The sequence below is a fragment of the Panthera pardus genome, unplaced genomic scaffold (assembly GCF_024362965.1).
Source record: "Panthera pardus isolate Hobbes unplaced genomic scaffold, ASM2436296v1 HiC_scaffold_8, whole genome shotgun sequence".
Lineage (NCBI taxonomy): Eukaryota > Metazoa > Chordata > Mammalia > Carnivora > Felidae > Panthera > Panthera pardus.
Genome location: NW_026527013.1, coordinates 15,894,855 through 15,921,455, shown reverse-complemented (window position 1 = coordinate 15,921,455; position 26,601 = coordinate 15,894,855). Strand labels below are relative to the sequence as shown.

The 26,601-nt window shown below is 51.6% G+C and overlaps 2 protein-coding genes and 1 long non-coding RNA gene across 4 annotated transcripts in view; all 3 read left to right on the top strand.

Moving 5' to 3' along the window:
- The window catches only part of LOC128775635 (uncharacterized), a 198,824-nt gene that overhangs the window by 106,275 nt on the left and 65,948 nt on the right, over positions 1-26,601 (top strand). The window lies entirely within an intron of this gene.
- XCR1 (X-C motif chemokine receptor 1) lies at positions 1,174-12,109 on the top strand. The gene is made up of 2 exons (XM_019416554.2): positions 1,174-1,335; positions 7,677-12,109. The coding sequence occupies exon 2, from the start codon at positions 7,694-7,696 to the stop codon at positions 8,687-8,689; it is 996 nt and encodes a 331-aa protein (XP_019272099.1). The 5' UTR covers positions 1,174-1,335; positions 7,677-7,693; the 3' UTR covers positions 8,690-12,109.
- Positions 15,967-26,601, top strand: part of FYCO1 (FYVE and coiled-coil domain autophagy adaptor 1) — a 74,636-nt gene continuing 64,001 nt past the window's right edge. The window contains exon 1 of one of the 2 annotated variants that reach the window (XM_019416550.2): positions 15,967-16,097. The gene's annotated coding sequence lies outside the window, so the exon portion shown is untranslated. Of the gene's footprint in view, positions 16,098-26,467; positions 26,595-26,601 lie in introns of those variants that run through there. The other variant, XM_019416551.2, reaches the window with a different exon arrangement.

Below are 26,601 nucleotides of genomic sequence, written 5' to 3'. Positions count from 1 at the left end.
GCATTACTGGTGGGACAGTAAAATGGTGCAGCTCTGTGGAAAACAGGCCGGCAGGTCCTCAAAAAGTTAAACATAGGAGTCACCCTACAACCCATCAATTCCACTCTTGGGTAGAAACCCGAGAGAGCTGAAAATATATGTCCACGCAAAAAACCTGTGCGTGACTGTTCAGAGCAACATTGTTCATCATAGCCAAAAAGTGGAAACAACCCAAATGTCCTCCAGCTGATGGATGGGCCAAGGAAATGTGGTTTATCCACACAAGGGGATAGTATTCAACCATGAAATTGAGTGAAGTAGTGATACATGCCACGATGTGGATGAACCTTCAAAACATTATACTAAGTGGAAGAGGTCAGTCACCAAAGGTCACATATTGTATGATTCCACTTAGACAAAACGTCCAGAACAGGCAAAACCATAAAGACAGAAAGTAGATCAGTGGTTTGCCAGGGGATGGAGGGACATGGGGAACCGGACTGACCTCTAACAAGTGTGAGATTTCTTTTGAGGGCACTGAAAATGTTCCCGAATTGGAGAGCAATGATGGCTCATAAATATTGTGAAATATGCCGGAAACGACTGAATCCTGCCATTTAAAATGGCAAATCTTGGGGCGCCTGGGTGGCTTGGTCGGTTAAGCGTCCGACTTCGGCTCAGGTCATGATCTCACGGTCTGTGAGTTCGAGCCCCGCGTCGGGCTCTGTGCTGACAGCTCAGAGCCTGGAGCCTGTTTCAGGTTCTGTGTCTCCCTCTCTCTCTGCTCCTCCCCTGTTCATGCTCTGTCTCTCTCTGCCTCAAAAATAAATAAACGTTAAAAAAAAATTAAAAAAAAATAAAATAAAATGGCAAATCTTATGTTACGTGAATTTCACCTCGACTTAAAATCATCATCGTCGTCATCATACGTAACTGGTACATTAATAAAATGTAATTTCAGCTAACATACAAATGCAGCTTTTTAAAAACGTACCCTTTAGGATCCCTTCCCACTCCAAAATTACCTGACTCTATTCTCAGTGGGATCCGGGGGCTCAGGTGACTCCTGCATTGTCGACCCCACCTGCCTTTGGAGACACGCTGGGTGACCAGTGATGGGGCCAGGTTGTGACGTGAGGTCTTGGGTGGGGATAGGGAAGTTGGGGGTGGGTCAAGCGGGAAGCCAGGAGGTGGGAGAGGAGGGATTAGTCAAGGCTCCCTGTCTCCCTCTGAGACAGCGTACTACAGTTTTCTCCGACCTTCCTCTAGCTTCTGGCTGTTTCAGTTTCTTGGAGCACAACGTGCAACAGGGAAACATCATTTCTGCCTCAAGATACACAGGAGGTGTAGATATAGGTGAGTTCCTTTATGTGTGTAACTTGTGTTTTCCTCTAATGTTAATAGCTTGTACCATGGGTTCTTCAACTCCCTGTGGGCATCGGAACCAACTGGAGAGCTGGTAAATATGGAGAGTCCCAAGCCCTCATGGGGATTCCCCCAAATCTGCATCGCTAAGGTCAGGCATTGTTATTATTAGTCGTTGGATAATTTAAATCTGGGTTTCTCGATCCAGGTTATATGGCGGACAGGAAAAGCTACATTTGCTCTCTTGGAGCTGAGGTGGGCAAGCAGAGACAGGGAGGGAGAGCAGTGACAGGCAAAAGGGAACCGGGCTCCTAGAAAGGAATTCGGAGAGTTACTTGGTGCCATTCTCCCTTGTGTGCCCAAGACCTCCCAAGCCCAGCCCAGAAGCTTTTGAGTAAATGAATGAATAACCAACAGAAAAGTGGAATCGCTTTTATAGACGTCCAATACCCCTTTAATTTCTGATTTGGTGAGAGTTGGCATCATGAGTGGGTATTGAGCTTTGTCAAATACTTTTCTGCGTTGATCAAACAGTGTCATGTGGTCTTTGTCTTTATTCTGTTAATGCAAGGATTTAAATGGCTTGGTTCTTCAAACATTAAGCCATTCTCATATTTCTGGGGTAAACACCGCTTGGTCACGACGTATCGTCCTTTTAAATTATTGCCGATTTGATGTGCTAATACTTGGATAAGGATTTTTGTGTCTGCGTTCATGAGGGATATGGGTCTGTAGTTTTCTTTATTGTGCTGGTTTTGTCTGGTTTTGGTATCAGGGTGACGGTGGCCTCATGAAACGATCTGAGCGATATTCCATCCTGTATCTCACTCAGGTCGTTTGTCTAGGATTGGTGTTATCTCTTCCTTAAATGTTTGACAGAACGTATGAGAAAAAATCATGTAGTTCTGGAGTTTTCTTTCTGGGAAGGTTTTTTTTTTTAATAGTTAATGAAATTTGTCTCATAAAGGTAGGACTTTTCAGATTTGCCGTCTCACTTCATGCCAGCTTTGGTAGGTGGAATTTTTAAAGAAATGTGTCCATTTTATGTAAGTTGTTGAATCTGGCATAAAATTGATCATAATAGCTCTTTGTCATTTATTCTTTTTGTTTTTTTTTCTTTGTTAGTCATTTAAAGTTGGTAAGATCTGTCTGTACAGCAATAATCTGCAGCAATAACCATTCTTTCAAATCTGCTATTCAGAATTTGTGTCCTCTTTCTTTCTGCTCTCAATGTAGCTAGAATTTTAATATATTTCAAAAAAAAATTTTCAAGCAACCACCTTTGGTTTTGCACATTTTCTCTCTTCTTACTCTCTATTTCTTTATTTCTTCTTTTATCTTTATTTCCTTTCTTCTACTTTCTTTGGGTTTTAATTTGCTCTTTTTTTCCGCCCCGCTTCTGAATCATTGATTTCAGAGCCTTAATTTTAGGCCTCTTTTCTTTCTACCCTAAGCTTTGAAAGGTATAAATTTGTCTCCAAGTATGCTTCAGTTGTGTGCCATGAGTTTTAACATGTGCCATTTATTCTTATTATTCAGTTCCAAATATTTCACAGTTTGCCTGTGAATTCTTCTTTGACTCAGACTCTTTAGAAGCATATTGCTTTAGGGGGCACCTGGGTGTCTCCGTCCTTTAAGCGTCTGACTTCAGCTCAGGTCATGATCTCACGGTTCATGAGTTTGAGCCGCACGTCAGCCTCTGTGCTGACAGCTCAAAGCCTGGAGCCTGCTTCGCATCCTGTGTCTCCCTCTCTCTCTCTCTCTTCCCCCCACTGTCCCGTCTCCTTATCTCAAAAATAAATAAAAACATTAAAACAATTAAAAAAAAAAAGAAGTATGTTGTTTTACTTCCAAATTATTTTGGCTCTTCCAGGTATCTTATGGTTATTGGTTTCTACTTCCTTTTGGTTCTTTCAGAGATTTTTTTTTTCTCCTTCTCTGCTGGGATTTACCTGTCCATTCATTAGGGATATATTTCCCTGTAGTCTCTGGGGCACAGTGAAAAGAGTTGCATTCCCATGCATATCTGTAGATTCTAATATCTGGGGCATCTCAGGGTCAGTTTCTTATCTTTTTTTTATACATTTATTTTCTTTTGGGGAGAGCGCAAGCAGGGGAGGGACACAGAGAGGGGGACAGAGGATCCGAAGCGGGCTCTACGCTGACAGCAGCGAGCCTGATGCGGGGCTTGAACCCACGAACCGCGAGATCATGACCTGAGCTGAAGTCCGATGCTTAACTGACTGAGCCACCGAGGCACCACGTTTTTGAGGAGGGGCCACGTTCTGCTTTTTCTCCCTATGCTGCACAGGTGGTATTGTAGCCTCATCATCGTGGACGTTATGCTGTGCAGACCGGATTCTGTTTCATTCTTCTGAAAAGTTTTGATTGTTTTATATGTTGTTGGTTTCCGCACGTAATCAACGTGGCCGGCTCACATTCTAAACTCGGCCTCCCCCGAAGTGGGCAGTGAGTCCATTTCAGTTCGGTGCCTCCGGTTTTCCCAGGGGACATTACTGGTTCAGAGGTCAGCTAGAGAGTGAGGACAGCCTCTCTGTGATGTCCCCTCACCTCCTCTCCAGTGGCTGCGGTTGTCCTAAACTCAGCCCTCCGGTTTTTCAAGACCAAAAAATGGTGACTTTGCTACTGGAATTTCAGCTGCCCCTCATGACCGGGTCCTGCCCCGAGGCCAGAGCCATAAAAGTAGGACTCCCACCATTCAGCCGTTCTCCTTTTTCAGATGCCCAGTCCCTTCCGATATTTACCATCTTTTGGTAGCTCAGCAGTGCCCGCAGGCAGGTTTCTGGGTTCGGTTTTCGTTTTTGTTCCAGGGTTTGTACCTAGTTCACCGGAGCTTACTCAGCCTTTACCGAGAAGTGAAACCCCCTTAGCGTTATTTTCTCCATAGCAAATAATTCAGTACTTGGTAACCCGAACAGGAACTGGAAAGTTCTCTTACCAACCCACTCAAGCTGCACTACTCAGGACCACAGATCAGGAAAAGACTAGGTGAGGCGGGAGATATCGACATCGAGTACTTTGGTCACTGGCTTCCTGTCATCCCAGACCAGCCCGAGGACTTCTTTTATTCCGGAGAGTTGAGCAGAAAATGCGAACTCCACTACAAGGAGAGACGTGTGACTATTCTGCTCCGGTGATTCCACGCAAATCATCAGCGCAGGAAGCCACCCCATCTCTCCGGTGCTTTCTTCGGTGGTCACAAGAGATGTGACAACACCGAGAGTGTGTAAAGCCACTTGTGTTTACTAAATTAAAAGAGGGACAAGGTACCTGCGTCCTTTGTCGGGAGAAGCCATTTCATTTTGAGAAATTTCCAACCATGCAGCTGGGGCGCTGATGTTAAGAAGATGGGTCGGCCTCCACTGGGACTGGGTCAGGGGAAGACAAGAGCCAAGCAGCAGACTTGGGGATCCCCTATACGACGTAAGGGGTGCGTACAAGGCTCCCGTCCCAAACTACCTGCACGTCCAACTAGTCACACGACAGGAGGTCCCAGACCTTTGTACGATTTCTAATGTCATTCTGAACTAGAAGCCTCTTGCAGACAGAGACTATTTATTAGTCGTGTTTCCACCCAAGAATCCAGCATCTGTCACAGGGTCTGCCTTATGTCACAGGTCATCAGGTACTGTTGTATTGAATCAGATGTAAGCTCCTACTTTCTAAATGTCAAAAAAATGAAAAGACCCGGACAGAATGAAAAGCTAAAAAGCACAGTGGGTTGGGGCGCCTGGGTGGCTCTGTTGGTTATGCTTCCAACTCTCGATTTCGGTCCAGGTCGTGATCTCACCATTCGTGAGATTGAGCCCCACATCGGGCTCTGCACTGACAGGGTGGAGCCTGCTTGGGATTCTCTCTCTCCCTCTCTCTCTTTCTCTTTCTCTCTCTCAAAATAAATAAACTTTATTTTTCTACTTTTAGTGTTTATTTATGTGTCAGAGAGCACAAGCTGGGAAGGGGCAGAGAGAGAGGGGGACACAGGATCCGAAGCGGGCTCTGAGCTGCCAGCACAGAGACTGACGTGGGGCTCAAACTCACAACCCACGAGATCGCGACCTGAGCTGACGTCAGACAATCAACCCACTGAGTCACCCAGGCCCCCCTAAATAAATAAACTTCAAAGCAAAAGCGAAAAAGAAAAGGCACAATGGGTTGACAAGACTAAGAAGTGCTCTTAAAATCCGTAAGAAAACAGTATTAAAAATAGGACACGTTGGAGACCCCTTTGTTATTCCTCCCGCCCCTAACTAGGTAAGTGAGACACTTGGGCTACCTTTCCAATTCTCCTTCTCCAAATACAAGGCAGGAGAGCCTAGGTCTGGCTCCCGGCTTGGCCCTCCTCCCTGCTCCCTGGCTCTATTAACACTGGGAAGGCCATTTCACCAGTCGGAGCCTCAGTGTCTCTGACGGCCTTGCAGACAGTCACGGCACGGAGGGAGCAGACGAGTAGCCTGTGACAGCGCGGTGCCTGGCACCTAGTAGGTGACGAGGGGGCCCCTACGTGGCGCAGGCAGCCGCTTCGCCAAGTCTCCCGTCTTCCTCCCCAAAGCTTCACTCACCTCTTTCAACGAGAGTTCTGGCTCTTCCGTCACGTTCCCTTTCCTCTCCTCGGCCTTCTAGTCTCCCCGTTTCCAAAACCTCACCAGCGCCGAGGATTGAATCAATGTGACTCCGTGCGGTTTTCTTAGCGACTTCCCTCCTACCGGATACTTAGGTTGCTTCCACTTGTTTGCCTCTGTAGGAAGTTCTGTAAACCAGACTCCTGCGTGAGGCGGCTTTCTGCTCTGAGAGTTAATCCTCTGCGTCCGCCAGCCTGACGCCATCTTGGACAAAGCCACCATGGTGACCACTCTGTGACCTGGAGCCTTCTTGAGCACAGTCCCCCCCCAAGCCCCCCCCCAAGCCCCCCCCACACACCCCCACCACCACCATTCTTTCTTTTTTTGTCCAACCACGGGCATGATAAAGAACCCGTAAGTATACACTTGGGGCATGGCGGCCTTGACCTGCTCTGGAGACAAGACTGTGACACACAGCTATTCTCAAACATTTCCTCCTGAGAGTCTCCCAGGATGTACTCCCCAGCCTCTAGGGCTATAAGATCAGGTCTTATGGGAGATGGGGTGCAGAGATCTATTTGACTCGCAGCCATCCAAGACAGACTTCTATCCATAAGATCCTTTACTAAACCATTTCTTGGCAAATTGGACCAGTCAGCTTTTTTTTTTTTTTTGCCTCATGGCTCCTTTGGTCCTCAGAGGTCACTCTGCATATACTTTCTTCCACAGAACATCTGTGTTAGTGACGATTTGGTCTCCCAGAGTCTCAGTGTTCATCGTAGTCTTGAGATTATTTCCTACCTGAGTTCACATGGGAGATGTTTGCTCCTTTCTTTTTGGACCTGTTCCAAGAGAAAGCAAGCTTCCTGAAACAATCCTGCCGTCAGGATTTATGGAAGGAAGGAGAGGAGGGGGAAGAAAGAAAGAAAGAAAGAAAGAAAGAAAGAAAGAAAGAGGGAGAGAGGGAGGGAGGGAGGGAGGAAAGGATAGGGGGAGAGACAGAGTGAGGAAGGCAGGCAGGCAGAGTCAATGCTCACTTAGACACTTGGTAAATAGACGAAGGAACAATGTGGGGATCCTTAGCCCTGTTTTATAGATGAGGACCTTAGGGTCAGGAAGGTTAGACAGCTTGCCCAGAAATACAGTAATGGGGCCCAAATTTGACCTCAGTTCTTTGAATCTGGTTCCGCTGCTCTTTCTCATACACCTACTGGGAGACTGGTCTAGCTTAGTGCTACTCCAATGCCAGGCTTCAAGAGAAAGTGGGCTTGTGACAGAGTAAATGAACGTGAATGAATGCACCACTTCCCCCATCAAGAGAGCCTGGCTAAGAAAAAAAATGCCCACCAAACTATCCAGTTTGCTTAGTGGCTTCATGTTTCGGCAAAAGTTCTTAGTCTCATTACAAATAGTTCATGACGGGCGGCTGGACCATGGACCACACTTTTTCTTTTTTATGTTTTATTTATTTTTGAGAGAGAGAGAGAGAGAGAGAGACAGAGCCTGAGGGGGGGAGGAGCAGAGAGAGAGGGAGACACAGAATCCGAAGCAGGCTCCGGGCTCTGAGCTGTCAGCACAGAGCCCGACGTGGGGCTCAAACTCGTGAACCAGGAGATCATCACCCGAGCTGAAGTCAGAGGCTCAATTGACTGAGCCACCCAGGCGCCCCTGGACCACACTTTCTTATAACGTGGGTCCTATCGATCCTCGCCTAACCGTGTGGCTTGAAACTCCCCATCTCTTTCATTTCAGATGCTCTCCATGTCTAGATGGAGCCCTCAGGCATCCCAGAGTCCACCACTCCTTTTGACTATGACGATCAGAGCTTTCTGTGTGAGAGCAAGAACTTCGCCTTTGCCACCCTCAGCACCACCATCCTGTACTTCCTGGTGTTTCTCCTCAGCCTGGTGGGCAACAGCCTGGTGTTGTGGGTCCTGGTGAAGTTCGAGAGCCTGGAGTCCCTCACCAACGTCTTTATCCTCAACCTGTGCCTCTCAGACGTGGCCTTCTCCTGCTTGTTGCCGGTGTGGATCCTGGGGTACCACTGGGGCTGGGTGCTGGGGGATTTCCTCTGCAAGCTCCTCAACATGATCTTCTCCATCAGCCTCTACAGCAGCATCTTCTTCTTGACCATCATGACCATCCACCGCTACGTGTCGGTGGTGAGGCCCCTCTCGTCCATGCGCGTCCACACCCTCCAGTGCCGCGTGCTGGTGACCGCGGCCGTGTGGGCGACCAGCATCCTGTCCTCAATCATCGATGCCATCTTCCACAAGGTGTTTCCTCCGGACTGCAACTATTCGGAAGTCAGATGGTTCATAGCCTCGGTCTACCAGCACAACATCATCTTCCTGCTCTCCGTCGGGATCATCCTGTTCTGCTACGTGGAGATTCTCAGGACCCTGTTCCGCTCGCGGTCCAAACGGCACCACCGGACGGTCCGGCTCATCTTCACCATCGTGGTGGTGTACTTCCTCAGCTGGGCTCCCTACAACCTGATCCTGTTTCTACAGACACTGCTGAAACTCGGGGTCATCCAGAGCTGCGAGTTCATCCAGCAGCTGGATTACGCCTTGCTCATCTGCCGCAACGTCGCCTTCTCCCACTGCTGCTTCAACCCGGTGCTCTACGTCTTTGTCGGGGTCAAGTTCCGCAGGCATCTCAAAAGTCTGCTCCGGCACTTCTGGCTCTGTCGGCAGCAGGCGTCCAGCATCCCCCCTCACACCCTGGGCACCTTCAACTATGAGGGCGCCTCCTTCTTTTGAAAGGGAGTTCGGTGGTGCAGGAAGGAGCACCGTGGAGGGCACCGTGGGGAATGCCAAGGCCATGGGGCTGGGGGCCAAAGCAGTACCTTTCCACCAGCAGGTCCCACTTGTCGCCCCTTCTGCAGAAAGTGGCTCCCAGCTGGAAATGTTATACTGCCATCCACAAAAACAAGCCTTGAATTCTGACTTCATCACTCTTGCTTTTATTAATTCATTCGCTTAGACATCGCTTCGTTCAGAAGGCTCTGAGACTTGGAAGGAGTTCCAGAAAGGAGGATCTTCCAAGACTTCATGAGGGTCCGAGACTCAGTCCTTTCCAGCAGGTGCTACTGGCCTAATTCTTAAAACTGGACCTTCAGTCTTCCCCAGCCAAGTAAAACGCCTCCAAGCCTGGCCACCCAAGTGCAAATACGTCATGGAACCTGTAGCCGGAGGTGAAGAGGAGAAGGCTTCACATGCCCTCTAAGCTCCAGCCGAGGGCTGTTATTAGTAGCTACTTTATTCAACAAGCATATATTCCATGCTTCTTGTGCGCAAAGTCCCACTCTGGGGACTGTGGAAGACTCTGGAATTCAAGGAGTTACAGCCGAATGTACCTAGCTGGGGTGCACGTCAGAATCACCTGGGGAGCTTTTCCAAAGGCCCCGCTCCAGAACTAAATCAGGTTCACAGATCGGGACCAGGTTTGTCGTATGGAAAGGTTAGAAGGTGGCTTTCATGTACGTCCTTGGGATGTGAAGCTATGGGACAGTGTAGGAGGCAGGCATGTGTGCTGCTAACCAAAAAGCAAGGTCAAGTGACAGCCATTGCCACAGAGAGGAATAAGCGTGGTGCTCTGAGAGTATAGACTAGGGAAGAAAGGTTAATATCTGTAAACTAGCCTCCTGGGGCAAGAGGCACGTGCCCCCCAGGCATGGCCCCCCAAAATACATACATTGGAAGAATAGTGACACCTGTCATTCTTTGCTCCCACTCATACACAGTGATGGAACACCAGGGCCCATGCCTAGCAGGTCGGAAGACCAGGGTCCTGCCCGCAGGAAGCTTGGGAAAGTTCCTTGGTGCCAACTTGCAGGGGCCCGGAAAGACTCGCTGAGGTGTCGGGGCTCTATCTGCAAGAGATGAGGAGCCGCTGAGGGTCTTGAAGCACCCTGGTGTCCATTCAGAGCACACTGGGTGGGGAAAGAGATGCACCGCAGAAGGATGCTGAGGAAGCGAGGTCATCTGGGGGTGGAACCACGGACACGCAGCCACTGTGGGCAAGAACGACTCTGAGGGAATGGGGAAAAGGCAGAGTCAGCAGGACTGGGCCTTGGGGGTGGAGGGAGGGGAAGCACAAGATTCAAAGATGACTCAGTTTTGGAACGGGCGTGGCCAGGGAAAGTGGGTGCCACCCACCAGGCAGGTGGAGAACATTCCCGGTGACAGTGATGAATCTGAAGGGTCAGCTCAATATCCATCCTGAGAGCAGGAGGTGTTGCAGGAATCTTCACCCTGGGTGCCTTGGCCAAGGTGGGTGTTTGCTTATCTGGACCTTTGGAGCTGGGCTCTTGGCATTCGGAGGGAGGCAGTGGTATCTCGTCATCTTTATATCCTGCAAGTAAATGCTTCATGCAGAAGGTGGCACTTACTCCATTCGTTCCTTCCCGCAAAGAATCATGGGCCGAATATGCAGGGGCCAGCTCATGTGAAAGGAGCTGGAGCTATGATATGCAACACGTCTCCCATCTAGCTGCGGGTTTTCAGCATCCAGATTGCACTCTGACTATGCTTATTTTAGGATGTGCTCACGTTGGCCCTGCAGACGGTCTCACCCGGCAGTCACCGAGGACTGAGCAGAGCCAACCCCTCCAAAACCAGCCGGCACAGCCGTCCGGTCAGGCAGGGGCCAGACCGTCTCACCAGCAGCCCGCCTCTGCACAGTTATCAAACGCATTGAGTCTCAGACCCTCATGAAGGGATAAAGCTCTCATGGACTTGCCAGCCAATAGGTGGGGACATCACTCACCACGGACAGAAGAAACAGCAAAAGGAAAGAGGCAATGAGGTAGTCGTGGCTCAGAGTTAAGCCTTCAGGCTTCTGATCTGGGTAGTCGTTCAGCACCCCCTTCAAACTAATATTACTAAAGTTTTGTTTGACTTTTATTCAGAGGGCAGGCTGAGCCCTGGGAGGAGAAGGGGAGACGATTCCAGCTCACAACCCCCAAAACCAACGCAGTGTGGTCTTAACGCCACTCTTCCTGGAAGGCAGGTTGGGAGGGGGGTCGTCACTACAGAGGCTCGCCTCGTTTGCTCCTCACCCATCCCATCCCTTCACCTCCAAAGATGTTCATCTAAGCATTTCTTCCGACACATTCAGCCGTACCCCTGAGAGCACTTCGCTAAGTGGGAAGACGCCCTATCAGAAAAGGACCCTACAGGCAGCACTGCTGAAAAAAATCAGCCAGAGCACTGCACACTAGTGGCCACCTTGACCACACACTGTGTTGACCACAACCTCCTGCTGTCCCCTCCCTCCGCCCACTGAACCACAGCTGCACTCTTGTGGGCCTGTCCCACGAGAGTCAATAAAAGTTGCCCTGGACACAGGGCTGCGGACCTTCTGCTGCTCCGGGAACACAAAAAATCCACGGTAGTTCCTAGGGAAGATGTCTTCACAGCATTCCCACCACCCCACTCTCTTGGACAAAACCCGGAAGGGAGGAGCCTTGCTGGTCTCTGAATAGGAACTCCAAGCCCAGGGCAGCCCCAGACCTCAGATGACCCCAGCCAGAATGGAAGTTCCTCAAGGGCACAAGCCACGTGTGGCCGATCTAGAACCTCCCTCAACACCCGGCAATGTTTGTGGTTGGTTGAGTAAGTGAATAGGAGACCATCTTTCTGGCTTTTTCCTACTTCTGTTTTTTCTTTCCACACTTGCTTACATTATACCTTCTGGTCAACACCAGGCACTGCCCAATGGCTTCTCATAAACGCTTCCCTATGGCCCATCAGCCCACACATCGCCTGGTTTGCTGAACTCCTGACAGCTTTCATTTGTAAAGCCTCCCTGTGACGGGACAAAGAGGCCCATGAGTCTGGAAAATCCAGGAGAACAGATCCCAAAGTAGATTGTCTGAGAAGGCCCTTGGGATGTGAGCCTTGGACCCAAACCCCAAATCTAAGGTCCTTTACTGAATCACTGTGACCATGGGCCTCCCAGACTCTCCGCGTCCTCATCTGTAAAACTGTATAAATGCCAAAAGCACAAAGACAGACTCTATTCACACAATGAAGATACACATGAGATCATGTGTGTAAAAGTACTTGCTTTGCCAGTGATTCAGCCCCAAATAGGAATTACGACTGTAATCATCTCATAAAGACAGAAAGCATCATTGTATCATACGCACAAATAAAAGAGTAGCGTGTATGGACTCATCCCTGGCTGTGTTCCCCTCATTCCTACCTGGGTCTTTATATAAGATTCCTAAAAGTCCTCTGCTTGCGGGGGATCTGGGTTAGGATTCAGGGTGAAGGGAGGGATACAGGAAGAGGATAGGGCATAGAGTGTGGAACAAGCCTTGTGTGGGTCAGGATGGTGGGAAATTTGCTCCATTTAGGCCTTAGGCAAAATTATCCAGGAGGCAATGTGTCTCGAGTGCTCTGTGGCTCTCGAGTTTTCTGTCCCTGTCTCTCCCCTGGGCTGTCTTCAAGTCCAAGGTTTTTTTTCCCCCCCTATTTCATGACCCACTGTGTTGGAACAAGGACTTTTCAGAGATCAGCCCTCTCTAATCAGAAGGAATGCTATGCTTCCTCCCGGGAATTTGGGGCATCCTGAAAACTTGGTGGGAGATACTTTGCAGGTTTGGGGGAAGTTTGGGAAGGGGAAGAAGGATTATCCTGAACTATGCCCTCCACTTTGGGGCCAGCCCAGATTTTAGGTGTGGGTGGTTGTAACCGCCCCCGCCCCCCACCCCACCCCCGCCCTGCTAGACACACACTCCCAGCTCCTCCACAAGAGAAAGTGTGGCCAGAGGGCCCAAAGGAGGACAATGGAAGCCTGGTTCCTTGACTTCGACCATTTCAGAAAATCAGAGGTGAGCATCACTCATGGTTAGAGAGAAGATATGGGCAATGGATGGGCATGGAGAACTGGGTGGTTACAAGGATTAGAGGTGGGCCTGAGGATAAGAGGGGGCATGTGGACCTGCAGGATGTTCCTGGCCACGTGTGTACAGGCCTGCTCTGTGTGAAGGCAGAGGGAAGCCCATGTTAGGGGGCGTAAGATTGCAAAGAAGGATTAGCACCACTCTCAAGTTGGTCAGCCTCTGGTCATTCTTATTTGGAGAAAGATTTCTATAGGATTACTCTAGTCCCAAGGAATTGGTGGTCCTTCTTCCAGATGACTTAACCTTGACTCAGAGAAAAGTATATGACTCGATTGTCCACACAACTGGGAATGCACGCCTTAAACACATCACCTTAAACGTGTCATTAAAACTATTATTCCAAGGCACCTTGCAATGAACTATGGGAGTTTGGGGAAGGAAGTACCCACTTGTATCTGTCCCCCCACTTTGGTTACAATTGGTTCAACAATCTGCCTCTGGTTTTTTTCCAAAAATAAGGATAATGTGAGTTAAAACAACAACAACACTGAACATTACTAACTTTTCAAAGCATCTTGTTTATTTAATTTTTTTCAATGTTTATTTATTTTTGAGACATAGACACAGTGTGAGCAGGGGAGGGGCAGAGAGGAGAGGGAGACCTAGAATCCGAAGCAAGCTCCAGGCTCTGAGCTTTCAGCACAGAGCCCGACGTGGGGCTCGAACCCACAAATCATGAGATCATGACCTGAGCCGAAGCCGGACGCTTAACCAACTGAGCCACCCAGGGGCCCCTCAAAGCATCTTGTTTATTTAAAAGTTAGAGGAAACCCACAAATATTGGCCTCAATAGGAAATCACATCCCCCGTTCTGACTGGATCCCTAGCAAGCCACTTCCTCTCCTTATCTATTCAACTCAACTGGAGAGGTTTAAACTCTAAGATCCCTCCCCGTGATTAAAAAATGAAGTCTATGAGTCTATAATTTCATGAGTTGCATTTCCATGACGTTCTTCAGGGGATACAAATCTGTAGCTCCGTGCACGTTATCGGTTGAACTGTGTCCTCCTCCTACTCCCCAAGAAACTCTTGTGTTCATGTCCTAATTCCCGGTACCTCTGAATGTGACCTTGTCTGGAAAGAGGGTCACTGCATATGTAATTAGTTAAAATGAGGTCACAGGGGTGAGGGCAGGCCTGTAATCCAATATGACCGGTGTCCCTATAAAAACGGGAAATTTGGACAGAGACCCAGACCAAGGGAGAATGCCAGGTGAAGGCTGGACTTAACGCTATCACAAGTCAAGAACACCAGAGATTGCCAGCAACCACCAGAAGTTAAGAGAAAGGCATGGGATGGGTGTTCCCTCACAGCCACAGAAGGAGCCAACCCGGCAGACACCCTGATCGTAGACGTCTAGCCTGGAGACCTGTTTAAGCCACCTAGCTGGTGGGACTTTGTTACGGCAGCATGAGCAGACCAACATGGGGCGCCATGTCAGTGGGTGTGAAGGGAATCCTAGTGCATCTCAGAGCCCCTCGTGGGCTTTTAGTGTCTACCTTGACCACACAGAACACGACTCCTGACTGAAGACACCCACAGGAGACTGGAAACTGACTTTTACTGAGATCTGCTCTGTGCCAGGCCCATATATGTGCACATCTCACAGCCAACCTGTGACATTTCTGTTTCCCACTTAGACCCAGGAGGGCATCAGAGCTCAGAGAGGTCCACTCTAACATTCACAGCCCCGAACACGTGGGATCGCTGCCTGAGGCAAGACGTCATAGCTCCAAGGATGTGGGGTCACGGCCCCAATCAAGTGGGGTCACGGCCTCCAGCGCCGTGGGCCACGGCTCAGAGGACACAGGGTGATGCACCTGAGCACAAGGTGTCACAGCCCTGAGGACGTGAGCTCACAGTCCTGATCAAGTAGGGGCATGGCTGCAAGCCTGTAAGGTCATGACCCCAGGGACATGGGGGCAAGGCCTCTGGCACATGGGGTCATGACCCATTCATTGGAGCCATAGCTCTCAACATGCGGGGTCACAGCCCCAGTCACGTGGGGTCATAGTCCTGAGAAAGTGGCACTAAAATCCGACATTAAAATCTCTCCCACCCTCAGTATCTCACAAAACCACTCAGACTGTGGTTGGCACAACGATTTTCCCTTTGCCATCGTCCCCCTGTTCCCTCTTCCTTTCATAGTTTTCAACAGGAAGAATGGAAATCACTTCCCCCCACCCCCCACGGATTGACTGTTCCATCCATCTCATCACTGATTTGTCTGTCCCTCATTAATTTATAAAAGATGGCTGATGACATGCCATACCCCAACCTTAAGTAGGAAATCTATTTCCTTTCCCGTATTATGCCACCCAGCCAATGGCTGGGGCCGTGGCGCTTGGCTGGACGCCAGTAGCTAAGTCCTGCGACGTAAAACGGTGTTTCTCGATTAAGTGGTGGGAGCTAGGGCAGAGGAAAGGATGCTGCAGCCAGAACTAAGGAATGGCAGAGCCCGGGCTTCCGTCACAGGCTGAAGTACCCCGGGTGCGGTTGCTCTCCTGCCTTGGATCCATAGTAGACATCATGAATGAATGCACTCTCTTGAGTCCAGCCTCAGAATGCCTTGCAACTTAGAAACAGAGAATACAACTTACAAATAGAAATCGGGCCGAGAGTGGGGCAGAAGTCAGGAGTGGTAGTTCATTCATTAACACATAGTTTTTGAGCACTGAGTTCAAACAGGTCTCTGGGTTTAGAAGTGAGGGGGATCCGGGAAGCCCAGCGACACATGCTTTTCATTTAGCCCGCCCAACCTACCAAAAATATTATCTTTTCAACATGCAATCAGTATAAAAGTAGTAAGAAGCTACTTCACGGTATTTTCATACGAAGTCTCTGGAAGTCAGGTATATTTTGCACTTACAGCCCGTGTACTGTTCAGCTCAAACTAGCCACACTGCAAGTTCTCAAAAGCCACACGGTGACGGCGCTGCTTTCAAGGTGCCACACCGATGACTCGGGGACACACCGAGCCTGCGGGGACTGAGAGGCTTAGCCCAGGGCGGGTGGCACAGCGGCGCGAGGAGACGCAAACCTCAGCGCGCGCCGCGAACCCTGAGTCCTAGTCCACGCCCCTCTGCCGTGGGGTCCGACGGGACTTGTAGGCGTTGGCCTGCGGAGCGTGCCGGGAGTTGTAGTCCGCGCCCGCCTGCGGCGGCTCTGCGTATCATGGCGGGCTGCGCCGCGCTACCGCACTCTTCCGCTGGGCCCCAGAAAGTTTCGCTTCTGCCAAACAGTGGACCCACGAGCGCGTAAGTGCCGCGGGGGGCCGGCCGGACCTCGGGGGCGCCTGGGCCGCTGTCGGCCTCGGAGCGGAGAACTTCCCTCCCGACGCGGCTTGTCACCTGTTGCCCTCACCGTCCCCGCCCATCCCGGGTCTCCCCCTGACCCGGTCCGAGCCCTTGCCCTTGGCCAGAGGGCCGGGGAGGCACCTCTCGGTCCGCTGCTGAAACTGACCTGGAACCCTGGCTGGCTCTGGTGGTCAGTTGGAAAGACAGATCCCCAAACACCGGTTCCAGGACCCCCGAAAAGGAGCCCACCATATAGGAGTCTCAGAACAGCCCTTGGATCATTTAGGCACAGGAGGACAGGTCGAGGAGTTTTTGCCAGGATTGTCCGAGAGGCCACTGACTATAAGAAGCGAAGTTCCGGGCTCAGCCGGGCGGGGATAGCCCAGACCTTGTTTCTCCCTCCCTCCCGTAAGGGGACAGTTTGTTCATCCCGGGCCATCTTCGGGCCACGGCCCGTTCTCTTTACCTTGTGTTCAGGTGCAGGGGCTCAAAATAGTACCCCCCCCCCCCCCCCCCCGTGATCTTTCCTGAAACACCTGTGGATTTGGGATTGTCTGTGGTGTGGCTGCTTGGGACTTGCGCTAAAGAGTCCATGCTATTCGGAACCTCGCTGGGGGATGTTCTAGGGGGAGGCCTGGATTTTATTTTTGTGTAAGGAAAGCGTGTGTGTGTGTGTGTGTGTGTGTGTGGTTGACACATTAACCACACGGCTCCCTGTTCTGTGCACATGTATCTTCTGATGCCCCTTGTCACTCTTCACAACTCCCACTGGCTGCCCCCTCCAGAAAAAAAAAAGCATTTACTGAAGCTGCTTGTGTCGGCCACAGCCTCTGCTCCTCTGCTTGTCTTTACCACGCCAGTTTCCTTTCCCACAGAGAAATGGGTCAGGGGCTCTTTGAGGGCAGAGGATCAGGCTGTAATCAGCTCACTGCCCTCCTGCCCCTGCAAGCCTTGTGGTCTCTGTAGCAAGCTTTACTCCCCTGCCATCTGCCTAATGCGGCTTCCCCTGCGTGTTGGTGCTAATAAAGAGCGGTCTCACTGAGGTTTTCTGCTTTCAGTGGCTCCCACCTTCCAAAGTGTGCCCATATCAAGTGGGCTCCACTGGACTTTCCCTTCTGTGACAGCTGCTATTCATAAATTACTGAATTCCCTGTACCAGTTGTGGGCCATTGTTCTTATCACCCTGGAAGCCAAAGTTAATTGTCTCAGTGATGGGAGTCGGCCTTCTTTGATTAAAGGGATCTGAGAAGCCTCTTTGCTTTAGGAAACAGGTTTTCTGCTTCTCTTACAAGTGTTCATCTCTGGGTTGTGCTTCCTTTAGTTTTTAAGTTGTTTTTGGCATTTTATTAGGAAAATAGTGAAGCATAATCATTGAAAGGATTGTATAGTGAACATTGGCTCGCCTGTTAGAATCTACCAATAGTAACCAATAGTAAACCAATAGTTTACTTCAGTTATTTTTGTAGTTGTTTTAGTGTCAGTCCTCTGGCTGTTCCTTGGATGGTCTTTGCTCCGTGTGGCTGGTTTTGGGGCAAAAGCAGGAGATCAAGAGCCACACTTTAAACCACACTAGTCCTTTGGGGGCAGGAAGACACTTCCCGCCCCCCAGATGTTTGTGGTGAGAGAAACTACCCAAAAGAGACAAGATCAGAACATCTGGTGACTTTGACCTGTGCTGGTCACTGAGGCTGTGGGCTGCTGCCTCCAGAACGCATAGTAGGCACTCAAGAAATGGCAGTCCCTCCCTTCCCTTGAGGGGAGAAGTTTGGCTGATGGGTAACCTGTGTTTTCTGGTGATTCCAAGGACAACTTGGGTGACTCCAGACTGGAATGTCCTTAAACACGAGGCAGAGGAAACGTGTTGTCTAGCTGTGGTCTCATGGTGAAAATCACTGATAGGAGCTCAGTGTCTGGGGCCACATTCCCTGGAGCAGCCTCAGGACACACAGCAGGTGAGGGTCAAAAACTGGTGCCTCGTAACCAGCCAGAGGCCTCCCGTGAGCAGAGATGAGGGGGGTCCAGCTGGTCAGCATCTGCTCACCTGGGCCTCAAAGTCATTGTGTTGCTCCAGAGATAAGCAAGACTCTCTATTTGTGATCTCATTGTCAGCTTGGGGATTTTTGCTTGTTTTTGTTTTTAAAGCTCTTGATTGGTATAAGGGCCTCTGAGCAACGAAATGGATCAGTAGTGTGGGTACTGAAATGTTTCCTTGGGTCTATATTATCCTCTTGCTGCTTGTAGACATGTTGTTTGTCACCGTAACGTCCCTGTAATAAGAGCTTCAGCCTCAGAGCACGTGGGCTCATGGCTTTTATGAGATGAGGGTGATTGAGCGGAGCTTCGGGGCAGGGGGGCATTTCCCCTTTTTCCACACATTGCAGCCGGTCAGCCTGATGGTTTTCGTGACCACCAATGGTCTTCCACATTCACAAAGGCCTTTGTGGCATTTGAAAGACACCGAGCGCCTGTTTCTAGTTTGGCCAGATCCTGTTTCCAGGGATGAGGACACGTACATCAGTGTGGTTCTGAGGGGATCTGTGGTCTGGTTATAGTACGTCACCCTGCGGCTGTTCTGGGGCCCACGGGCAGGTCTGGCTAACCACCTCAGGAGCCTGGGGTACTGCATCCTTGACCTGGGGCAGAAAACCGAGCCTGTGGGATCCAGAAGAAAAACCTGAGCTGAAAAAGCAACCCAAGCAAGCTGTTGGTCTGCAGGGGGATAGGCCAGGAGGAGAATCCCTGTAGGAGGACTGGGGTGGGCCGGACAGCTGAACCAGACGTGGTGGTTTCACAAGGAGCCAGAAGGAATTTCCTCAAGCTGAACCTGCAGCCCCTTGGGCTTCTTCCAGGGCCGTCTGCAGCCTTGGTCAAGAGCAGGGAGGGGGCACTTGGAAGCCTCAACCAAAGTTAGCCACTGGGAACGTCTGCTCTTCTCCTCCCCTCCCTCCTCCTTGAGGAAGGTAAAGGGTAACCTCCCCACACTGCACACGGGGAAAAAAGCCCAAACAAACAAACAGAAAACCAGGAAAAAGTAAAAAACCACAAACACCACACACAAGGTAGGAAAAGGTCAAATAACTTCCCCAGGACAGACAGATTTGCTAAAATTGCCTGAAAAGAGTTTGGTGAGCTAAACATAGCACAGTATCACCAACTGGGGAATGATCTTTATCGCATAATCCGTTGCACGTTAGGGAATGGAAATCTCACATTGACTAGTCCGATTCCAGAATCTGAATAGGGTCCACATTGGCAAGGCTCCATTACAATTGGTAAAAGAGAAGACAGTTTTCTTGCCCAGCGCCAAGCCCCAGCCTCAGAGCCATCCTGGGTCTTGCTTGCCCTTCCTGTCTGCTAGCATGGCCCCACCCCCGAGCCCGTGTGCACCCGGGATGTTCCACTTTTCATCCAAACACGGCTGTGCTCAGGCCCATCCATACTTCCCCTCTACCCTGGGAGTGTTCTGGTTGACGGTTCCAGATCAAAGTCCCAGGGATGCAGAGAGGAGAGGGCCTTGCGTGGGCTGGGTGAGTCGGGGAGGTGGCTGTAACGGCTGTAGCTATCCTTGACCAGATAGAGGGAAGGAGGCTTCTGGATAAGGCTGCCTCAGGCCAGAGCTGTGGGGCACACTTTCTCCCGTGGACACGCTTAATCCAGCCAGTTCCTAAATTACATTATTCCCTTTCTTCTTGGGATAGTAATGCTGTAATATTTCCACAGTAATGACGGTATAATGTCTATAATTACAAAGTACAAAAGTAATTTATGTCCAGTAAAGGAAACTTGAGAAATCAGAGAAATCGAATGTTTTGAAAATTTACCCACGTTTTCCCGCCATGGAAGGATAATTCTCATCATTTACATGTTGGTGCCTTTCTATGCCTAAAGTTTTTAGTTAGATCTGCGGAGTAAGAGACTACGGGTCCGGTTTTGTCTAACTGGTTCATTCATTCCCCAAGTAAGGTATTGAGGGCTCTCTAGGTGTCAGGACTGCACTCTGTGCTGGGGAGATGGTGAGTAGCAGTGGAGCTTACGGACTCATGGAGAAAACAGATTAAACGAGAAATGACCGTACGGGCGAATGGCCACAAACGTGGAAGAAAGGCAGTGGTGGCTTAGGATCCCGAGCAGCATAGAACCTGGGGTCCCACGTGTTCTGTTCATCGAAGAACTTCTCAGGCCTCCGGTGACCTCTTTTTGGTCTATAAGCTTAGGAGGAGCTTTGCCCCTCTGGACGGGGGTTCCTTGAAGGCCAGTGCCCACTGGCCTTGTTCACGGCTGCGGCCCCTGCTCCTGGGTCAGGCCCGCCTCTTACCAGTGGTGCCCAACAAACCGCCCGGCAGGCGGTTTGTTGACACGTACGGGTTACAGTTGGCTTCTTCAAGGCTGCGTTTTTTGGCTACAGCATATTCTGGCAGAGATTCCGTTCATAATTCGTCATTGGCTGTGCTCGCCCCCTTGATACTCTGGTCAGGATTGTCCCCGCCCTGAGCATGGGATCTTGGAGCTCTGTGACGTTCTCCATGTGCACGGGGTTAGTGCTGTTCGGGGGCAGGAATACATAGATGCCCCAGATGGTGTCTCATGTTCGTGCAGCTGTTCCAGAGGCTGCCCAGAGCTTCCCACGTGCCGTCACCACCTCCCGGGCATTTCCTCTGGGCTCTCCGGTGACAAGGCCTCCGCCCTGCCGCCCAGGTATGGGGGTGCGGCTCCTGCCAGAGCAGCCTGCCTTCCACCTTCCTGAAAGAGGTGGTTCGGTTTCCCCAGGCCCAGACCTCACACCCACGGGTCTCTCCGTCCTGCCTTCCTGGGCCAGTGGACGGGAACGGGGGGCCAGTTTTGTGTGTGTCCCGGAGGCAGTGACCAAGAAACCCAGGATGGTTGCCGTTGGTGGGAGCGCGAGGGCCAAGAGAAAGTTCAAACGGTGATGGGCAACTCTCAAGCCCCCCTTCCCTTTAAGAAAGAAGAGTGTAAGCGAGAAGGAGTGTTTGGGGAAGGTGACCCAGGCCTGCAGTTGGTCAACACTTCAATTAGGTCCGAGGGGTTGGGCCGCCTCGTGAGGCTTTGTTCACGAGTGCTGTGATGTCTGCCCCCGAGCCGGCCTGTGACAAGCTTCTGAGCGTCGTCCTCGGCACCCTCTCGAAGCTCTGCTGAGGGCAGCCTGCTCCCCGACCCTTTTGTGTGGAGCCAGCAGGACCGCCGGGCCTTCGGAGCCCCAGGTACCGGCCAAGTGCCCCCCTTTCCAGGGGTGGCCACTACATGGATGCTGGTGGCTGTGCTCAACCAGACCGAGGCGATGGACTCTTCCAGAAAGGCTTTCTGCTTTCGGCCCGTCTGAACCGTCCTTGCCAACGTGCTTTCCTGGTCGGGGTGGAATTCACAACTCATGCTCCACCTCATCTGGGAGTGGGGGCCTCTATCTGGGTCCCTTCTCAGCTAGCGGGTGAGGAGCAAGCACAGGACGTTCTGAAGACCAGGCAGGGTTGTCTTCCACGCCCCAAGCCTGCTCCCCCTCGGATCCTTCTTTCCTAATGTGACTAGTCAGTTTGCTGTAATTGCTCCTGCCAGAGCCAGTTTCTGGGCAACGTTAAGAGTATTAGTCATTTGCACCATAGCGTAAATAAGTTTATGTGAGCCGTTTGGTGTCTTTCTTTCTTAATCTGGGACTAGACTTCTGTCTCTATTGTTACGGCATCTGGGCAGACATAGGAGGAGTTTGGAGGTCGGGGAAGAGTTTTACCTCTACTATAATACCTAAGCCATGACTAGGAACTCAGGCAATAGTCCCGGGTGCATTTAGTCCCTTTTTCCACTTTACCAGGATATTGGATGCTTGCAGACATGCTGGATAAGCGTAAACATAATTTTGAGCTGTTGGCACGAGATTTCAATGTCCCCCCAAATTTTATAAAGTGAATTTCTCTGCCATTTGAAAGAGCTTGCCAGAGACAAGCGAGGGAGGTTTTTACAAGCCAGGCAGCAAGGGCCCTGGGTTCATGGAGGCATGGGATACGCTCTTTGGGGCCCTCGCGAGGTGTGGGAGTCCTGGAGTCGTTCCCCTGGTGCTGAAGCAGCCGAGGCCGAGGCGGTGCAGACCGAAGCTCTCCGTGTCTCCTGAGTTAGGAGAGCAGCTGGCTGATGGCCTGTCGGGATCCTGCTGCTTCAGGCCATCTCTGCGATACCACAAGAAACAGATAGTCTGTGGTTGTCCCAGGTTCCAGGCACACAGCTTCTGGAACCCTAGGAATTTCCTGAGCGATAGGAGTGTCTTTTTGTTCTGTGTGCCTCTTTTCAGCCAGGCCTGAGTTTATGCTAGTAGGATGGCCCTCCTCAGCCCCTGGGATGGCTTCAGGGTGGGGGCTGGTTGCCTGAAGAGGCAACCATGTGATTAGAGGGTTGGAACTTTCAGCCCCACCCCAGACCTCAGGGGATTGGGCTGAAGAAGGAGTTAATCACCCAAGTCTGCCGAATGAGGCCTCCATGAAACCCCAAAGTGAGGGGGTCCTGCGAGGTGCTACTGGGTGGGGAGCCCTGGGTGCATAGAAGCTTTGCAAACCTCAAACCAGCCCCCCGCCCCCCAACTTTGCGCCTCTCGTCTCTTCCGCCTGGCTGTTCCCAGATTGTATCTTTTAAGATAAACCAGTCATCTTAATGTTTTTCCAAATCTTGAGAGCTGTTCTAGCAAATTATGGAAGCTAAGGAGGGGATCGTGGGAATCCCCAATTTAGAGCCGGTTGGTCAGAAGTACGGGTAGCAGCCTGGGACTTGGGACCAGCGTCTGACAGCCAGGGCCGTCCTGTGGACAGAGCCCTTGACCTGTGGGGTCTCTGACTCCAGGTCACCAGTGTCAGAACTGAACCGAACTGGAGAACCCCCAGGTCGGTGTCAGAACTGGTTATTGGTGTGGAAAAAAAGCCACATGACTGTGGTGTGGAGAGAGTGCCGCATTCTGTGTCTTCCGGTGGTTAATAATGACCTCAGACCAGGGAAGAGGGAGGGCAGACTGCTAAGAGCCGTCACCCCAAAGTTCAGGAAAAGAGCATTCCTATAGGAACCATGATCTTCCAAGGAAGCTCTGATTAACTGCCTGAAACCCTGTGAGGTGGGGGCACCTGGGTGGCTCAGTGGGTTGAACGTCTGACTTCAGCTCAGGTGGTGATCTCATGGTTCGGTGGGTTCGAGCCCCAGGTCGGGCTCTGTGCTGACAGCTCGGAGCCTGGAGTCTGCTTCGGATTCTGTGTGTCCCTCTCTCTCTGCCCTTCCCCCTCTGGTACGGTGTCTCTCTTGGTCTCAAAAATAAATAAATGTTAAGAAAAACAAAAGAAACCCCTGTGAGGCGGGACCCCCATCCGCGGTGGGGGAAGCCCACCGCGACCTTCAGGTCCAGCAGCCGGTTCTCTTGGGGCACATTACCTGGGTGGTGACTCAGGCTTTCCGGAAAAGCAGCTTGTGTAATCAGCAGCTGGGCACAGCTCACCCCGTGACCCGGGAACTTGGCATCAGCTGAGCGCGCTCCGAGGGTCAGGCGGAGGCGGCCTTGCCCGGCCGTGCGGACACAGGGCCGTCTCCCCAGAGTCCCCGCACATCTCAAAGGAGCACGTTTCTGTCGAGGCTCATGACGCCAGGCCTCAGAGACGGCTGGTCCCCAGTGTCCGGGTGTCTACCCGGGTCGGAGCCTGCATTAAACCCCGAAGTGAGGGGGTCCTGCGAGGTGCTGCTGGGTGGGAAGCCCTGAGGGCGTAGAAGCTTCGCAAACCTTGAACCAGCCGCCACCCCCCCCCCAACTCTGCGCCTCTTGTCTCTTCCGCCTGGGCTGTTCCCAGATTGTATCTTTTAAGATAAACCAGTCATCTTAATGTTTTTTCCAAATCTTGAGAGCTGTTCTAGCAAATTATGGAGCCTAACTCAGAATCTGCCCTCTTCCACGAGTCGGGTCTCGGCCTGGTCTGAAGCGTGCACACAGGCCCAGGGCCTTTGAGGACTTGGGTGTCTGTCATTTTCCTCTGAGCGTCTTTCTCCCAGGGAACGACAAGGCTGTCCGTTGACAACAGCCAAATGAGAGGAATTTCGGGAGAGAAGCAGCCTCCATGCTCACTGACCCCCTTCCCCCCCTCCCCCCCCCCCCCCCCCCCCATCCCGGTGCCCTTTCCTCCTTGGGTCTCTTCAAAAGACCTCATCCTCATTTTTCAGGCCTGGCACACCTCGGTTTGCCCCCGCCTCTCACCCTCTCCCTCCCCCAAGTGGAATTAATTTTCCCTTCCTGAGCCCCACGGCATCTTCCTAAATTCGTCACAGTGCGGCCTTTTTTGTTGAGATACAATCTGCAGTCTGTGAGTTTTGACAAACGTATGTTTGTCAGATACGTACGGTCACGTAACCACCACCACGGGCAAGACACGGAACAGAACTGCCGCCCCCCCCCCCCCCAATTTCTGCCGACTCTTGTAGTCATGCCCCCCCTTCACCGCCACCCCCTCCCGCCCAGGCCCTGGCAGCCACCGCTGTGACCTCTCCCCCACGTTTTGCCTTTGCGAGAATATCATGCAAATGGAATCATAAAAGACGTAGCCTTTTCCGTCTGGCTGGTTTTCGCTCAGCAGGAAGCATCTGTTGTACATGTCCATGGCCCAACCCTTTCATCGCTGAGTACCCGTCGCTTTTTATTCCCATCTCTGCATGGAGCTCTTCTGCCGTGTCCAGATAGCGGGATATTTTTTCTGTCTGTCTGCTTGGTGCACAGCCGAGCTCCACCAGGGTTAGACCGTGCCTCGCGTGCGTCCGTGTCCCCAGCCTGTGCATGGAAGGAACTTGACACAGCATGGTGTCGGGGCAGCTGTGCATCGACAGTGCGGACCCCGGACTCTCTCTACCTCTCCGGGAGGGGCTGCGTGCCCACTGAGGCATCGGAGCCCCTGCAGAAGCCCGGCTGAGCCTGGGTTCTGGCTCTCCTCAGGGCCCTGGCTGGCCCCTGCTCAGGCTCTGTGCTCAGCAGGTGGCCCGGAGAGCCGCCTAGGGATGGGCAGTCTGCCCTTCTCGAAACCCACTCCCACCCTCGGTTGTAGTGTCTGTGGCGGACAGGGGGGTATCTAATACCTCTTAAGGGGCTTTGGAGGGCTCTCTGTGGACCCCCCTGCCTCTCTTGGGCTCCATGTCAGGAATCGCTGGGAGTGTGGTTTTGGTGTGTGTGCCCCGTCTCATTCCCTCCGAGGCCAGAGAAGCCCTCTTTGGCCTTGTTTGCACTGAGTCCCAGCTGTGCCAGCTTGTTAGTTAAAAATAGGCCAAGGCATATCCGCCCTGTGACAGGCCCTTCTTGCTTCCGGCTCACGCTGGAATGCTTATGTAAATATTTGGAGGAACTTGAAACCTGGGACTGTTTCTATTCCAGAGTCATAGTGCCTGGACTCTTGGAGCAGGAAGGGGACTAGGGCTGGGGGAAAGGGAGGGCCAGCACGTGTGAGAAACACTCAGGGTGGCGGCACGTTATTTGGGAGACACTGGAGTTCAGGGCGGTTCCTAGAAGCCCGCGGAAGGGGTTGGCCATTTGCAGTAGGGACGATGCTGAGCTGAAGATCCACAGGGTTTGAATCAGACTGACCAGGGCCCAGACCACGATTCGCCCCTTATTGGCCCACGGCCTTAGGCGAGTTACGTGGCTTCTCCAGCTGGTGTTCTCTACCCCACTAAGGCGGTTGTGGGATGAAAATGATCACGCGTGTAAAGCCCCTATCAGGACCCAGCGCGTAGCACACAGTAGGCCCTCACTCAGTGGTGGCTGCTCTGGCTTCCTCTAGTCTCGCCACCTGCTTTTGCCAACAAGCATGACACAACCTGGTGTTGGACGTCTACGAATTGGAGATGCCCAATTCTTTTTTTTTAATTGTTTTTAATGTTTATTTATTTTTGAGAGAGAGAGAGAGAGAGAGTGGGCGCGTGCATGTGTGAGCAAGCTGGGGAGGAGCAGAGAGAGAGGGAGACACGGAATCCGAAGCAGGCTCCAGGCTCCAAGCCGTCAGCACAGAACCCAACGCGGGACTCAAACTCACAAACCTCGAGATCATGACCTGAGCCGAAGTCGTATGTTTAACTGACTGAGCCACTCAGGCGCCCCTAGAGACGTCCATTTCTGACGTTCCTTCTGTAGAAGGGACACTGGAGCGTCCCCGTGCATACCCACACTTGTCTCCAGTGCCACTCGTGTGTCCTCACCTCTGCTGGTCTTCAGCCACTACCGTGTCCTTAAATCACTTTAGCAGCTGCCCGAGCAGGGCTGGTAACTCAGGACTCACCAGCTGCAAGAGGACTGTAACCAAGCTTAAAATAGAGCCGTGTCCCTTGACTGGACCGAGGGTTGCCCGGGCCCCCGATGCAAGCCAGGCGGCGTCTACACAGCCAGGCCGAGCTGGGTTCTGGGCAGCTGGAGCTGCTGAGCCCCCACGAGCGAGCTGCTTCCCCCACAAGGCAAGCC